General features: G+C 55.5%; 2 protein-coding genes across 4 annotated transcripts in view; one reads left to right on the forward strand and one right to left on the reverse strand.

Moving 5' to 3' along the window:
• The window catches only part of PRPF6 (pre-mRNA processing factor 6), a 50511-nt gene extending 45172 nt beyond the window's left edge, over positions 1–5339 (reverse strand). Inside the window, exons 1-3 of the mRNA XM_055266488.2 lie at positions 5060–5339; positions 2968–3136; positions 1020–1138 (exon numbers count right to left, since the gene is read on the reverse strand). Of these exons, the coding sequence (XP_055122463.1) occupies positions 1020–1138; positions 2968–3136; positions 5060–5130 (359 nt within the window). The 5' untranslated portion in view covers positions 5131–5339. The remainder of the gene's footprint in view (positions 1–1019; positions 1139–2967; positions 3137–5059) is intronic.
• A 1449-nt stretch (positions 5340–6788) lies between these two features.
• SAMD10 (sterile alpha motif domain containing 10) lies at positions 6789–12294 on the forward strand. 3 transcript variants are annotated; one of them, XR_010119502.1, is made up of 6 exons: positions 7027–8099; positions 8883–9064; positions 9147–9318; positions 10406–10546; positions 10685–11417; positions 11602–12294. XR_010119502.1 is itself a non-coding variant. In XM_055266505.2 (5 exons), exons 1-5 carry the CDS (start codon positions 6889–6891, stop codon positions 10705–10707), a joined length of 609 nt encoding a protein of 202 aa, XP_055122480.1. In that variant the 5' UTR covers positions 6789–6888; the 3' UTR covers positions 10708–12294. The 3 variants fall into 3 exon arrangements, 2 of the variants coding, with proteins under 2 accessions (XP_055122480.1, XP_055122479.2); XM_055266505.2 differs by lacking the exon at positions 7027–8099 and adding an exon at positions 6789–6979 and having other exon boundaries at positions 10685–12294; XM_055266504.2 differs by having other exon boundaries at positions 10685–12294.
• Positions 12295–16257: the final 3963 nt, after the last annotated feature.

The following is a 16257-nucleotide window of genomic DNA, read 5'->3' on the forward strand; positions in this document are numbered from 1 at the left end:
GATGAACCATCTTTCTAATGTGTTGTTGAATATGGTTTGCTAGTATTCTGCTGATTTCTGCATCAGTGTTCATCAGGGATACTGACCTAACATTTTCATTTTTCAGTGTGTCTTTGTCTGGTTTTGGCATCAGGGTAATACTGGTTCTGTAGAATAAGTTTGGAAGTATTCCCTCCTCTATTTTTCAGAATAGTTTGAGTAGAATTAATATTAGTTCTTCTTCAAATATTTGGTAAAATTCAGCAATGAAGCAATCAGATCCTGAGATTTTCTCTGCTAGGACACTTTCTGTTACAGCTTTGATCTCATTACTTTTTATTGGTCTGTTCAGGTTTGGGATTTCTTCATGGTTCCATCTTGGTAGCTTGTATGTGCCGTTTGACATCTTTAATTCATTTGCAAATTACTCAACATATCATAATCAAGTCAGTAGGCCCTTTTCAAAGATGGTAACCCTGATGTATCATAAAAGTAATCCACAAAATTCTGCTGATTTCTGGAAAAACTTAAGAGTTCTTAAGCTCTCCACTGCAGCCTCCAGGCCCTAAGGCTGTTCTGTAACAGCCCAGTGCTTATCCAGGCATGGCTACGACAGACCAAGACCCTCGGGTAGCCTAAGAGCTAGGCAGACACGCATACACTATTGCAACTTTTCTCCAAATATAAAACAATTCAAAACAAACTTTTTTTTTTTTTTTTTGGAGACAGGGTCTCACTATGTCAACCAGGCTAGAATGCAGTGACATGATCATGGCTCACTGCAGTTTCTACCTCCTGGGCACCTCAGCCACCCAAGGAGCTGGGACTACAGGTGTGCACCATCTGGCTAATTTTTAAATTATCTGTAGAGATGAGGTCTCGCTATGTTGCCCACACTGGTCTCAAACCCCTGGGCTCTAGCTATCGTCCTACCTCGGCCTCTCAAAGTGCTAGGATTACACACGTGAGCCACTGCACCTGGCCTCAAAAACTTTTTTTTAAGTTGGATAAATATTGTGAAAGGCAACAATGTCTTTTACCGTCTTTCTTTTCTTCTTTCATCCATCCTTTTATCCAGGGCTGCATAAATAGCATCTGCTTCCTCATCATCTTTCTCATAGGGTCCACTTGAGAAGAGGCTCCCAGCATAGCCATTAAACTGAGAAGCAAACAACATGTGTAGAGGTCAGCTTTTCCTCCAACACCATTCCTACCACCAGAAACAGAGAAGAGCTCTACTTGTGAAATACTTGCTAAATCATTTTCTTCAGCCAAAGAAGCCAAATCGAGGGACAGTCTACAATACAACTGGTGACTACTCTTCAAGCGTCAAGGGCATGAAAGACAGAGGAGCCCTCCAATTGGAAGGGACCAAGGAGACATGACGAAATGCAATGGGGGATCCTGGACTGAGCCTAAGCCAGAAAGCGGACGTTCATGGAAAAACATGAAATGCAAATACGACTGACAGATTAGTTAATAGTACTGTGTCAATGTTAACTCTTTCGTTTCAATAACTGCACTAAGGTCATATAACATGGGGAGACGCTTGGTGAAAGATATGCAGAAAGTTTTTTTTTTTTTTGGCACTATTTTTGCAAGTTCCTGCAAATTTAAAATTATTTCAAAACTAATTTTTTTTTTTTTTGAGAAAGAGTCTCGCACTCTCGCCAAGGCTGGAGTGCAGTGGCGCAATCTCAGCTCACGGCAACCTCTGCCTCCTGGGTTCACAGCATTCTCCTGCCTCAGCCTCCCGAGTAGCTGGGACTACAGGTTCACGCCACCACGCACAGCTAACTTTTGTGTAGTTTTAGTAGAGACGGGGTTTCACCATGTTAGCCAGGATGGTCTTGATATCCTGAACTCATGGTACGCCTGCCTCAGCCTCCCAAAGTGCAGGGATTATAGGTGTGAGCCATCGCGCCTGGCCTCAAAGCTAAAATTTTTTTTTTTTTTTTTTTGAGACGGAGTCTTGCTCTGTCGCCCAGGCTGGAGTGCAGTGGCGCGATCTCGGCTCACTGCAAGCTCCGCCTCCCGGGTTCACGCCATTCTCCTGCCTCAGCCTCTCTGAGTAGCTGAGACTACAGGCGCCCGCCACCGCGCCCGCCACCACGCCCGGCTAATTTTTTTATATTTTTTTTTAGTAGAGACAGGGTTTCACCGTGGTCTTGATCTCCTGACCTCGTGATCCGCCCGCCTCAGCCTCCCAAAGTGCTGGGATTACAAGCGTGAGCCACCGCGCCCAGCCGCTAAAATTATTTTTAAAAATTTTCCTCAGAGGAAAAATGTCATCTGTTAGAGGACAGTTAATCGGTATTCAGTCAGCTGAAGTTTTTCTTTAGATGCCTTTTTAGAGGGCAAGCACTAAAGCTAAAAAAAGCAAACACTATCACCAATTCCACTTTAAGTTTTTATCATTAAAGACTGGCAGCCAGGCGCAGTGGCTCATGCCTGTAATCCCAGCACTTTGGGAGGCCGAAGCGGGCGGATAACCTGAAGTCAGGAGTTCAAGACCAGCCTGACCAACATGGAGAAACCCCGTCTCTACTAAAAATACAAAATTAGCCGGACATGGTGGCGCATGCCTGTAATCCCAGTTACTCAGGAGGCTGAGGCACAAGAATCGCTTGAACCCAGGAAGCAGAGGTCACAGTGAGCTGAGATCGCACCACTGCACTCCAGCCTGGCCAACAAGAGCGAAACTCTGTCTCAAAAAAAAAAAAAAAAAAAAAAAAGACTGACCAATAGGAAATGCCAAGGCAGTGGTCCTAACATCTGCAAGAACATCTCTTCTGAGGGACAAAAAGTGCACATTTCTCCATGTTTTTCCTGCTCCCTCTCACTCTCAGTAAAGATGTTCCATGAATAGCGAAAATTTAAATGCATGAGCCACTCCAAGCCATTCATTACAGACACCAGCACATACTGGTTAGGTCAGCTGCTTCCAGAGACTGGCTGGAGGAGCCACAAAAGCCAGACACATCTCACCTCATCGTAATTGGTGTCATTTAGATCCTCGTCGTCATCATCAGCAGCCTGGTTTTTCTTCATCTGGTCCCCAACGGTTCTCTTGCCTGGGGGTGCATGGCGATCATCCACAGGGTCATTTGCATCACGGGCGGGCCCAATGTCTGACCGCGTGGTGAAGCCAGTGGCGCTGCAGGAGACCCCCAAGACACCCGGTATCTGAATGACTCTGTTCCTGTGCTCTTCTCCACCCCTGGTTATCACTAACTAACACCTCTTTTTCTAACACCTTTGGGAAACCTCCAAAGATCCTGGTGACAAGGAATTGCAGTCTCAAACACTTCCGATCTTCTCTGCTTACCTGACGGTTTCGGCCTACCCGGATGATGTTAACAAGGCAATCTCTCTCCACCCTAAGGCTTCGATCATCTCCCCCTCCACATCCAACCAGGCCCTTAAACCCAACTTGGCCCACACTGAGCTCTTCTGTGCCCACCTTACAGCTGCTCTGGGGTGTTTCAGCTGATAACAGCTGTCCCAGATGCCATGGAACCATGATGTAATCTTTGCCTCCCTCTCCCACTTTCCCCATCCTGTCTGTCCCCAAGTACTAATGAATCCACCTTCAAAATCCCTCCTTCCCAGACTATGACTCCCATCACAGCTGGAAACCAAGTTAGCTCTCCCTGCCTTTAGCCTTCCTCTACTTCAACCCATGCTCTGCCAGATGATTCTTCCCAAAACAGCTCCGACTAAAAAATTCTGGGGCGGGCGTGGTGGCTCACGCCTGTAATCCCAACACTTTGGGAGGCCGAGGCGGGCGGATCACCAGGTCAGGAGATCGAGACCATCCTGGCTAACACGGTGAAACCCCGTCTCCACTAAAAATACAAAAAATTAGCCAGGCGAGGTGGCGGGCGCCTGTAGTCCCAGCTACGCAGGAGGCTGAGGCAGGAGAATGGCGTGAACCCCGGGGGGCGGAGCCTGCAGTGAGCCGAGATCGCGCCACTGCACTCCAGCCTGGGTGAAAGAGCGAGACTCCGTCTCAAAAAAAAAAAATACAAAAATTAGCCGGGCGTGGTAGCGGGCGCCTGTAATCCCAGCTACTCAGGAGGCTGAGGCAGAGAATTGCTTGAACCCGGGGGAAGGAGATTGCAGTGAGCTGAGATTGCGCCACTGCACTCCAGCTTGGGCGACAGAGCAAGACTTCGTCTCAAAAATAATAAAATAATAATAATAATTCTGAAGGATCATGATCTTTCTAACGTCTCCAGGAGCTCTAGCCTGATGCTCAAGGCCCCTCCAATCTCCTGAGCTCTATTCTATTCGCTGCACATTCCACTCACACTGGACTCCCTCCTGTTCCCTGGGCTTCCTCCTTGCCTCACTTTTTTTGAACTCCCACACACAGAATGTCAGTTTCTCTTCTATCGTTACTGTTTCTACAGCCCTAAGTCCAGCTCTCTTACTAAACTTGGCTCCAATGCTACTCTCCATTAAGCATTTGCTTCTAAATCTGGTCCTCTTTACGTACTTATTTATCCTAATACCAAACCCTCCTTAGTGAGCTTCGGGTCCTCTGAAGATGCTGTCAATATCGGAGCCTTGTGTGTGCCCCACAGATTCTAATATAATACCACTACCAAGAAAAACTCAGTAGTGTTCCTCATCAAATGAATAGCCAAATAGGATAATAACGACTGCTCACTTATCCAACAACGTATGGTGGTCATCTGTGTTGCAGGCATAGAGGACCCAGGCACGCTTAAGGCGGGGCGGGGCGGGGGGGGGCGGTGTCAGCCCGACCTGGGGAAGGTGGTCGCGTGTTTCCACTACACATCAGATTCCTCTACTCCTCACTGCAGACTGCATACAGCATTACCCATCTTACAGACCAAAACACTGGGCTGAGAGTCAATATGTCACACCTAGGCGGCAAGCAGGGTGCACACACAGGTATGTCATGACCCCTAAGCCCGTTGCTTCCTGCAGGGATTAAGCCGATCCACCAAGCGTCTTTTAGACTGCGCGGCCACAGACCCCCGCCCCCAAACACGCGCACTGCGCTCCCATAGCCGGGTCCCCGCCCCTCGCGCGCCGCCCCAGGCCTCACCCCCGGCCCAGCCCCGGCACGTAGCCGAGCGGCGCAGGCATCCCCAGGAACGGTTTCTTCTTCTTGTTCATGGCGGCGGCGACGACCAAGGCTAGGAAGGAAAGGAATGAGGCAGCGGAAGAGGGGAAGACGCAGAGACTCTAGGCTTCGACGTCCAAGGCACTCCGTAGCAAGGTGTCGCCGTCGTCGCGTCACCCGCGCCCCGGAAGCACAGCGCTCAGTCCGCACACGCCCCGCCCACTTTTGATTCCCTGGGCGGAAGCCCCGACGTGCTGGTTCGACGACTTCCGGCTGCGGCTAGGGGGCGGGGACGTGGCAGGCGCGTGCGCGGGAGCGCCTCCTCGTGGCGAGGCGGAAGGAGCCAGGCCGAGCTTGCACTGGGACCGTAACTGGCCCCGGGGGGCCAAAAACAGCCTGGGGCATTGCTACTTCCCGTGTGCTCTGATGCATTCCCGAGGAGACCTGTCTGTGAGAGTAGGACCCATGGTCCCCTCCCTCTGAACCAGCCCGGCTGCCCGCCCTCGCCCCAGGTGGGCCCTGATCACTTCCGAGCAGAGCTGTACCCTGTCCAGTTGTGTAGAGCTTGTGTGTACTGGTTATGGGCACACCTGTCTGTGTGCGTCCTGTGCGCACACTGCTGCCTTACGCTTTTAGCACTCATATTCTTGAACCCCCATTCAGGCATCTGTCCCTCCAGTGGGACTAGAGACCCCACCCACGTCCGCCAACATGCCTTGGACATTCTGGTGAGGGCCACATCCTCAGCTCCTGGAGAGCTAGTTGACGAAATAAATAACCGCAGTTGAGCTGTCGGGAACACGTCAGTACATGAACATGGCTGTCAAGCATGTGGGTGAATTCTGTGTGTGTGATTAGTGGGGTGTGTGCACAGAGGTCACGTGTGCTTGTGTTTTGGGTGCACGTGCATGACCGTACTCTGTGCATGCATTTCTACATGTCTGTGTGCATCTCTGGTCCTTCTGCTGTAAGACATCCTCCAGAGCCCCTACATACACCCAGGGAGAGCACCCAGGCTCCTGGGCAGAGCAAGCCGAATAGCTGGTTGCAAGCCTGGCCTGCTGCTGCACCAGGCAACCACAGTTCCCTAGTCCAGCCCCATCCCAGCACTTCTCACTGGAGTCCTGGAGCAAACACACTGCTCCGGCCTGCTACAGCCTCCTTCAGTTCCTCTCGGCCCCATCTCCAGGCAAACCCCTTTCAGTTACAGAGCACTGTACCGCCCCCTCTCCCCCGGGCACTGAGCCAGGTTCCGGGGCTGCAGAGGGAAAGGAGAACCACCCTGATGTTCACAGTGGGGTGGGCGGTAAGAAGAGCCAAGCTGGTTTCTCCGGGGAAGCGGGTGCCTATTTGAGGGCGAGTAAAGAGGTAGGAGACCGAGGGAAGTGTGTGGGAGGGGTTGACCTGCCCCTTGTCCTGGCGCCGGTAGGTAGAAGGCCCCTGTAAGATGCCCCTCAGCCCACCCCCACGCACAGAGGGGCCCAACCTCAGAGGACCCCCGGCAGGTGCACGGGGACTCTCCTCCGCGGAGCCGTGCCCAGGGGCGCACGGACGCCCCTCGCCCTGGAGGACAGCCTTGGTGCACGCAGGCCCGCGCGCCGCCGACACACCTCGGAGCTCCCGGAGCGCGCCCGGCACACAGGGCTCGGCGGCAGGTGCCTCGCCGCGCACACTCGCGGGCCGCGGGGACCGGCTCGGGCGCGGGGCCGGCTGGGGCGGGGCGGGGCGGCGGCGCGCGTTCCCCGCCGGCCACACCGGCCGCCCTGCACTCGGCGAGGGGCGTGTGCGCGGGCCCGGCACCCGCGGGCCCCATGTTCACCGAGCTGAGGTCCAAGCTGAGCCCCCCGCGTGGCCGCGCCGGGGCAGTGCGCGCGGGCTTCGGGGAGCGCCGGGATGTGGACGGTGAGCGGGGCTGGACCGGGAAGCGGCGATTTCTCGGGCGGGGGTCTCAGGGACCCAGAGGCACGGGGGCGGGGCGGGACCCGGCGGGCTTCGAGCGGCGGCGGCTGGGGGTATTCGGCGGACGTCTCGGCTCAACGGGGTCCCGTGGCCTTTGTCCTGCTTTAGGGGGCAGCCAGCCTCAGGCCTTGGGGGTCAGCGCGCCCTTGGCTTGGGGTGAGGGGGTGACAAGCCGGGGCGCCAGTGTCCAGGCTGGCACTACGCTCGGGTCACCTTTTCCTGCGCGCGGAGAAAACCCTCCCCAGCCTTTGCAGTGGGGCCGAGAGGGGGCCGAGGTCACATCCCGCCTCGGTGCCCCCGCCCCATTTCCTTCTGGAATCCTGACGTTGGGGCGGGAGGGACCGGACCGACAGACCGCGGGACGGACGGAACTCCCTCCCGGAGTGAGGGCAGGAAATGGGCGGAGCCTGCTTGGCCGGGGCAGGTGCCATGCGGGCTGAGGAGTCCGACGGGTTCCCCGGACTGCCGCGCGCTTCTGCACCAGCCCCGCCGCTCGAGGCCCTGCAAAGCCCGGAGACCAAGGGGCCTGTCCGCTGGAAGGCGCGGGCTTAGAATAAGCCTTTTCCCACAGCACTAGGGGCTACCTCGGGGCGGTGGCCCACTGAACACACCCTCTGCTGACCCCAGACCTCAAATTTGGAGTCACCAGGGGTCTGGTTCCTGAAAGTTGCAAGAATGGGGGCAGAAGGTGTTATGTCTCATAAGTCTTACACGGGTGGGAGGACGGTGAAGTAGGATGTGGTTTTCGCTGATACTTAGACCCCCTAGACACATCCCCAACCCCTGCCCTGGGTATGGAGTGGGTGGCTGAGTCTGAGGCCGGGAGGGTCTCTCACTCTAGGGTGGATGGGGTGAGGGCCTGGCATGGGAACCTCACCCGCCCTGCTGAAGGCCTGTGTGCTTAAAGACAGGGGCAGGCCTGTGCCCACCTTCTGTCTCCCCACAGGCTCTGTTCACTTGCAGACACCATATAGAGCCCTTATTCATTCATTCATTCACAATGAATGTGGGGTGCCCCTATGTAACCAGACCTGGATCAAGACGCCTGCCTCCCCAGACTCAGGTCAGCAGTGTCCCCAGAGATGATGACAACGCCCAGATGAAACGCTTTAATGCAGTTACTGTGGGAAGAGGGAGCACAGAGCATCACCGTGGGTCCCCAAGCAATGGCTGCACCCCACATACCTGTGCTGACCCGCCCGTATCCAATGGGTACCCACCATTCACGTGGCCGGTGTTGTCCTGGGCCTGCAGGCCCTGTGGGGGGCGGCACAGCCGGAGAGCCCAGCGCGTGTTTGCAGAGTGAGCCCTGCTTGTCAGCTGGCCCACGGTTCAGGCTGTCAATGAGTCATAGTCAGTGAGTCGGGCCCCAACACCAGATAGGGCTGTGTGAACTGGATGCCTTCAATGGCGATGGGCAAGCAGCATCCTCAGCCCGGTTTCCCCAGCACAGACGACCTCCCCGGACTCGGGACCTGCCTTTGCTCAAAGCAGGCCGTGTGTGCACTTCCTGGTCTAGTGTGGCGTGTGCAAGGCTTGTGGGCCAGCCCAAAGCAAGGATGAGGTCAGGGCTGTCCCAGGATAACTCCTCTTGTCATATGTCTCAGGTTCCCTTCCCTAGAGGGCACATCTTCTGATCTAAGCAGAATCCATCCTGCTCCCCTGGGTCAGGTCCTCGAAACAGGTCCTGCACACTTCCTTCTACCTTTGGAGGCTTGGGAACCCCTCACTGGGGAAGTGATTTCCCGCACTAGTGTGAAGGAGATGGGGCAAGGAGCTAGCTCTCAAGTAGAGGAAGCCTCTAGTTCTGCCCTTGACTGCCCTGACCAGGCATCCCCACACACAGCCACTGCCCACTTCAGCTTCTGCCAGACCCTCCTGGAGCACACGGTGTCAGCTGAGAGCATCCCCTGCCACTTGCCTCGGACACCTGGCACCAGCCTCACGTGGCATGACTCCCGCAGCCAGAGGGCGGCCAGCAGCAGGCCAATCAAGCTCCTGCAGCAGCCCGGCACAGAGACCCCCCAGGTACCCACCCACTCCACCCACCTCCGTCCCTGCCCTCCTTCTCCACCACTCTCACTCTGCCTGCCACACCCCTCCCCTGCAGGGCCGGCTATACTCTGACCACTATGGCCTGTACCACACAAGCCCCTCGCTGGGTGGCCTGACCCGGCCCGTGGTCCTGTGGAGTCAGCAGGACGTCTGCAAGTGGCTCAAGAAGCACTGTCCCCACAACTACCTCGTCTACGTGGAGGCCTTCTCCCAGCATGCCATCACTGGTACAGTGGCACTGAGGGTGCTGTGGGAGTGGGGCTAACTGCCTCAGTGCGTCTCTTCCCCACACTTAGCCTGCCTTTTTCTTGCTATTGTTTTCATCTGTCTAGTTTCTCCTGTGAATCAACCTCCCCTCTGGTCTTCGTCTCCGCAGAATCTGTCTTTTCTATCTTTCTGCCTTTCTTTTTTTTTTTTTTTCTTTGGTGAGACAGAGATTTAATCTTGTTGCCCAGGCTGGAGTGCAATGGTGCGATCTCGGCTCACCACATCCTCCGCCTCCCAGGTTCAAGCGATTCTCCTGCCTCAGCCTCCGGAGTAGCTGGGATTACAGGCATGCACCACCATGCCTGGCTAATTTTGTATTTTTAGTAAAGACGGGGTTTCACCGTGTTGCCCAGGCTGATCTCGAACTCCTGATCTTAGGTGATCTGCCCGCCTCAGCCTCCCAAAGTGCTGGGATTATAGGCGTGAGCCACTGTGTCCAGACCTCTCTGCCTTTCTTCTGTGTGTCTTCCCATCTCTCTGTGCTGTCTTCATCTGGCTTTTCTCTGTTCCGTCCCTGCCTTTTGCTCTCCTTCCTTTCCCTCTGCCTCTCTCTTCTAAGTCTCTATGTGTTTCGCTGGTTCTCTTTCTCCCTCTGAGTCTCTCTGTACCCCGCTTCCCGCTTCCCGCTTCCTCTCTCTCTCTCTCTCTCCTCCCTTTTTCTCTTTCAGTCCCTGCTTCCGCCTTGGCTCAGTTTGTTTGTTTGTCTGTTTGTTTGTTTCTGAGAAGGAGTCTCGCTCTGTCATCTGGTCTGGAGCGCAGTGGCACCATCTCAGCTCACTGCAACCTCCGCCTCCCGGGTTCAAGTGATCCTCCCGCCTCAGCCTCCCGAGTAGCTGGGACTACAGGCACGCGCCACCAAGCCCAGCTAATTTTTGTACTTTTAGTAGAAACGGGGTTTCACCATGTTGTCCAGGCTGGTCTTGAACTCCTGACCTCAAGTGATCTGCCCACCTCGGCCTCCCAAAGTGCTGGGATCACCACACCAGCCTTGCCTTGGCTCTTGATGCCTCTCTTGGCCTCAGCTAAGCCCCTCTTTCCTCTCCCCAGGCCGGGCACTGCTGCGGCTGAATGCGGAGAAGCTGCAGCGGATGGGGCTGGCCCAGGAGGCCCAGAGGCAGGAGGTGCTGCAGCAGGTGCTCCGCTTGCAGGTGCGCGAGGAGGGGCGGAGCCTGCAGCTGCTCAGCCAAGGTCAGTGTGAGGTGCCAGAGAGGCCTGGGGGCTGATGGAGAAGCCCCTCTGAGAGCGGGGTGGGATGACCCCAGTAAGGACCCTAATGCAGTTGATGCCAAAGACCCCACCCCGTCCTCACCCTCTTCCCTCACACAGCTTCCTTCGGGAAAATGTCCTAGCTGCTGCTGAGGCTCGAACCCAGACCCCAGCACTGTGACGGGAGTCCACGGCTAGGGAGGAGGTTGGGCTGGCCCCGCAGCCCCTCTTGGACCCTGCAGGATGCCGGGGCAGCCAGGCTGGCCCAACGGACAGACAGGACCAGGATCACACCTCCAGGCGCCTCTGGTTGTACGTTCCAGGTCGTGCCCTGGGGCTGGGTGGGTAGGGGACTGCTTGAGTGTGGCCCCACCTCCTGGGACCTGAGCCCAAGCCCTCCCCTGGTGCTGCTGGCAGCATGTGGGGCAGCTGCCTGGAGCCAGAGCCGGTTTGGATGTCCTCCCCAGGCTCCCAGGGAGTCTGTTTATTTACATTCCCCTCTCCACGTGATGCCGTCCCCCATCGCCTGCTGAGTCACTTGTCTGTCCACCCACCCAGCCCAGTTCTAGGTCGTTCCCCAGCACCTCCAGGTTGGCCCACACAGGTGCCATAAGCTGCCTCGGCTCCCTGTGGCTTGTGCCCATGCCCCTGCCAGGGCCCAGCAGGCCAACCCATCATCTAGAGTAGTGGCCATCAGCACCTGCCTAACGGGCACCACGCCAAGCACTTTCATCATTCTTTATACATCGTCACCACTCCCCCTCTATTCATGAGAAGTAAAGCTGGGAAAGGCCCAGGTTGACCAAGCGCCAGAGACAAAATGTGGCACAACGAGGACCCCAGCCCTGTCCAGGTGGCTCCGTGCCCAGGGCCCAGGCTCAGCAGTGCGCCCTGCCCAGGTGGCTCCGTGCCCAGGGCCCAGGCTCAGCAGTGCGCCCTGCCCAGGTGGCTCCGTGCCCAGGGCCCAGGCTCAGCAGTGCGCCCTGCCCAGGTGGCTCCGTGCCCAGGGCCCAGGCTCAGCAGTGCGTCCTGCCCAGGTGGCTCCGTGCCCAGGGCCCAGGCTCAGCAGTGCGCCCTGCCCTATCTTTGGGAAAATCTTGCTTTTACGGTCTTCTCCCCTCTCGCCCTCAAGAACAAGGGCCTTGTGCGTGGGCCTTCCCTTTGCTGCTTTCCCAAGAAGGCCTGGATTCAGGAGAGAGGCCTCCCCAGGGCCACTCCCCCTACACCCGCCCAGAGGCCTGAGCAACCCCTCTCTGGGTGGTTTGGGGCTGGTGCTGCCTGGCGGAAGGACAGTGAGGGCGGCCCTGGCCGTCCCCGCTCTCTTGCGCCTCTGCCCTCTCCTGATCCCCCTGGGGCTTCTGAAAATCTCAGGGACAGACAAGGATGAGCCCCCAGTCCCCTCTGTGTGCTTTGAGCCGCCAGACTCGAGGCTGTTCACTGCAGGTCCCAGGTGGAATTTGGACAACTGACCTGGCCGCTCCCATCCCGTAAGCCCCCACCACGGGGAGACCCTCATCCCTGCCCCTGTGTGGCTGCGCAAGTATTCTGCCCGCCTCCCACCATCAGCCTTTGCCCAAGGGGCCCTTCTGCCTCTGCTTCCCTCCCTCCTCCTCTGTCTTGCCCTGGCCCACGCACGCCTGTCTCGTCTTCCTTGTTTTGCGCTCACTTTTTTATACTCTGACAAAAAAAAAAAAAAAAAAAAAAATCAGAAATAAAGCTGGTTCCCAAGTGCTGGCCGTGCTGGGTCTGCGAGGAGAGGGCGTCCGGGCAGCCGCGGCCACCAGGGGGCAGTGGCGTCGCGCCCTGGAGGGGCATCTGGGCAACCCCGCGCAGAGGCTGGAAACAGGGCTCAAGCCACACCTGCGGGCGGCCTCCAGTGCTGGACACAACGCCCGACACGCTGGAAGGGACGGCCCAGACAGCGCGTGAGGGTCCTGCGGCTGCCATGACAGAGGACCACCGAGGGGTGAGAACAGCAGACATTCATTCTCTCTGGAGTTCTGGAGGCCGCAGTCCAAAATCCAGCTCCCTCGGGGCCTCCTGGGAAGACTCCTCACCTCTCCAGCTTCCAGTGGCTGCCGGGGGAACTCGGGCGCATGGGCATTACCCGTCTCCGCCTCTGTAATCAGATCACCTCCTCCTCTTCTCTCAGATCTCCCTCTGTCTCTCTCTTGTAAGGATGCTTGGATTTGGGGCCACCTAGGTAATACAGGATAATCTCCTCATCACAAGATCTTTAATCACATCTGCAAATACCCTTTTCCCAATATGATCCCATTCACACGTTCAGGGATAAAACACGAACATCTGGCCTGGCACGGTGGCTCACGCCTGCAATCCCAGCACTGTGGGAGACCAAGGCAGGAGTATCGCTGGAGGCCAGGAGTTCAAGACCAGCCTGTGCGACGCAGCAAGACCCCATCTCTACAAAAAACCTTTGAAACTAGCCAGGCATATGGTGGCACATACCTGTAGTCCCAGCTACTTGGGAGGCTGAGGCAGGAAGATTCCTTGAGTCCAGGAGTTCAAGGCACAGTGAGCTCCGACCACACAACTGCACTCCAGCCTGGACAACAGAGCAAGACCCTGTCTCAAACACACACAGATCACAGCACACACACACACGCACACACACACACACACACAGCAATCAGACACACTCCAGCCTGGACAACAGAGCAAGACCCTGTCTCAAACACACACACACACACACACACACACACACACACACAGCAATAAGACACACTCCAGCCTGGGCAACAGAGCAAGACCCTGTCTCAAACACACACAGATCACAGCACACACACACACACACAGAGCAATCAGACACACTCCAGCCTGGACAACAGAGCAAGACCCTGTCTCAAACACACACACACACACACACACACACAGCAATAAGACACACTCCAGCCTGGGCAACAGAGCAAGACCCTGTCTCAAACACACACACACACACACACACACACACACACACACACACACACACACACACAGCAATCAGACACACTCCAGCCTGGGCAACAGAGCAAGACCCTGTCTCAAACACACACAGATCACAGCACACACACACACACACACACACGCACAGCAATAAGACACACTCCAGCCTGGGCAACAGAGCAAGACCCTGTCTCAAACACACACACACACACACACACACACAGAGCAATCATACACACTCCAGCCTGGGCAACAGAGCAAGACCCTGTCTCAAACACACACAGATCACAGCACACACACATACACACAGCAATCAGATAAGAGCATAAACCACACACAGACACTCATACACAGAGGCTCAATGACACTGACACCAGCAAACACCAACACACACAAACACATGCATGTAGTTGGCCGGACACATAGACACAAAGGTATGTAACAGCATGCCCCCAAACAAAGATGTCACTACACAAACACACAAATACTAGCATGCAGGCACACAATGACCTCCTAACACATAGAAACACATGGGACACAGCAGATCCCCGGTGTACACAAGCACACTGTATTGCACAACACCCTGGCATGTAGAAAACAGCCGTCCCTCACCAGCACCCTGACACTGAGACATGCCACAGCCTGGACACATGGATGCTGAAATCCAGGCACCCTGAGGTCTAATCGCCCAGATGCTAAAATACAGGCATTGGCCTCACCTAGCATGGGACACTGTCATATTCTGACACAGCAATGTCCAAACAGGTCACATGTATGGACACCCAGACTTACACAGGGAGAGCTGACGGCCTTGGCTTCACCTAAGGGGACACACACTGACCCCTCAGGAAATCCTGCTGGTCCTGTCCCCAGGGTGGGAAAGGTCAACAAGGGAAGGACATGATGATGCTAGCCTCACAGGGAATGCCCTCCCCTTCCTCCTCGGATAACACAGGCTGGTGTGCACTGGCCTCTCTGACTCAGATTCCCGAGGGAAGGACTGACTGACTGCCTCTTCCGTAAGAGTCAATCTCCAATCTCCATGTGAGTGCTCTGCACCAGCCTTGAGTGAAGCAGATCCCAGGCCCCTTTGAGGAAAGGCAAAAATCTTACTGCCCAACCCCCTAGCAGTGCCTCTGAGCTTGCTCCACAGGGAACAGGGAAAGTGGCCCACTGGGCCGGAAGGGCCCCAGTGAAGGAGGCACACCTGGTAGTTCCATTTCCTGACTAGCAACTTCCAGCCCACATCAATTTTAAGGAGTCCAGAATGTTTGTAGTATGCAAAAAGGGGCATTACGAAACTTTTAAAAGTCTGTTTTAATTGTAAAAGTAATATATGCACATGATTTAAAAAAAAAAAACCGCTGGCCGAGCGCGGTGGTGCACGCCTGTAATTCCAGCACTTTGGGAGGCCGAGGCGGGTGGATCACGAGGTCAGGAGTTCCAGACCAGCCGGACCAGCTTGGTGAAACCCGGTCTCTACTAAAAATACAAAAAATCAGCTGGGTATGGTGGCACATGCCTGTAATCCCAGCTACTTGGGGGGCTGAGGCGGGATAATTGCTTGAACCCGGGAAGCGGAGATTGCAGTGAGCAGAGATGGCGCCACTGCACTCCAGTCTGGGCAACAGAGAGAGACTTAATCTCAAAAAAAAAAAAAAAATGCTCTATGGGCACAAGATGAGAATCCAGAGTCTCCCTGACTCTTCCCTCCTGAGACCTGAGGCCTTTCCTGGGAGATGGGTGCTGTGAACAGGTAAGAATGGCCCTCCTAAGGCCAGGCGTGGGGGCTCACGCCTATAATCCCAGCACTTTGGGAGGCCGAGGCGGGCGGATCACGAGGTCCGGAGATTGAGACCATCCTGGCTAACACGGTGAAACCCCGTCTCTACTAAAAATACAAAAAAAATTAGCTGGGCATGGTGGCGGGCGCCTGTAGTCCCAGCTACTTGGGAGGCTGAGGCAGAAGAATGGCGTGAAGCCAGGAGGTGGAGCTTGCAGTGAGCCGAGATCGCACCACTGCACTCCAGCCTGGGCAACGGAGTGAGACTCCGTCTCAAAAAAAAAAAAAAAAAAAAATGCCCTCCTAGCCAGAGGCAGTAGGTCACACCTGTAATGCCCACACTGTGGGAGGCTGAGGCAGGAAGATGGCTTAAGCCCAGGAGTTCAAGACCAGCCTGGTCAACAGAGAAAGACCTCGTCTCTCTGAATACTTTAAAACTTAGCCAGGTGAGGTGGCACACACTTGTAGTTCCAGCTACTTGGGAGGCTGAGGTGGGAGGATTGCTTGAGCCCAGGTGGTAGAGGCTGCAGTGAGCCAAGATCACACCACTGCATTCCAGCCTGAATGACAGAGCGAGACCCTGTCTCAAGAAGAAAAAAAGAAAGGAGAAGGAGAAAGGAGAGAAAGGAGAGGAGGGGAAGGGAAGGGAGGAGAAGGGAGGGGAGGGGAGAAAAAGAAAGAGAGAAAGGAAGGAAAGAAAGGAAGGAAGGAGAAAGAAAGGGAGGGAGGGAAGAGAAGTAAGGGAAGGAAGGAGAAAAGGAAGGGAGGAAGGGAAGGGAAGGAAGAGAAGGAAGGGAGGAAGGAAGGGAGGGAGGGAAGAGAAAGAAGGAAGGAAAGAGAAAAGGAAGGAAGGAAAAAGGAAGGAAAGGAAGGAAGAAGGAAGGGGGAGGGAAGGGAAGGAAGAGAAGGGAGGGAAGGAAGAAAGGAGAAAAGGAAGTAAGAGACGGAAGGGAGGGAGGGAAGGAAG

Source organism: Symphalangus syndactylus, chromosome 24 (genome assembly GCF_028878055.3).
Source record: "Symphalangus syndactylus isolate Jambi chromosome 24, NHGRI_mSymSyn1-v2.1_pri, whole genome shotgun sequence".
Classification (NCBI taxonomy): domain Eukaryota; kingdom Metazoa; phylum Chordata; class Mammalia; order Primates; family Hylobatidae; genus Symphalangus; species Symphalangus syndactylus.

Excerpts from the sequence above, each read along its gene's own strand:
- SAMD10 (XM_055266504.2), top strand. The coding sequence starts at position 7,901 with ATGGGAACCTCACCCGCCCTGCTGAAGGCCTGTGTGCTTAAAGACAGG. Across the intron at positions 8,100-8,882 it reads GCCTGCCTCCCCAGACTCAG|CCACTGCCCACTTCAGCTTC; the intron begins GTCAGCAGTGTC and ends CCCCACACACAG. Across the intron at positions 9,319-10,405 it reads CTCCCAGCATGCCATCACTG|GCCGGGCACTGCTGCGGCTG; the intron begins GTACAGTGGCAC and ends TCCTCTCCCCAG.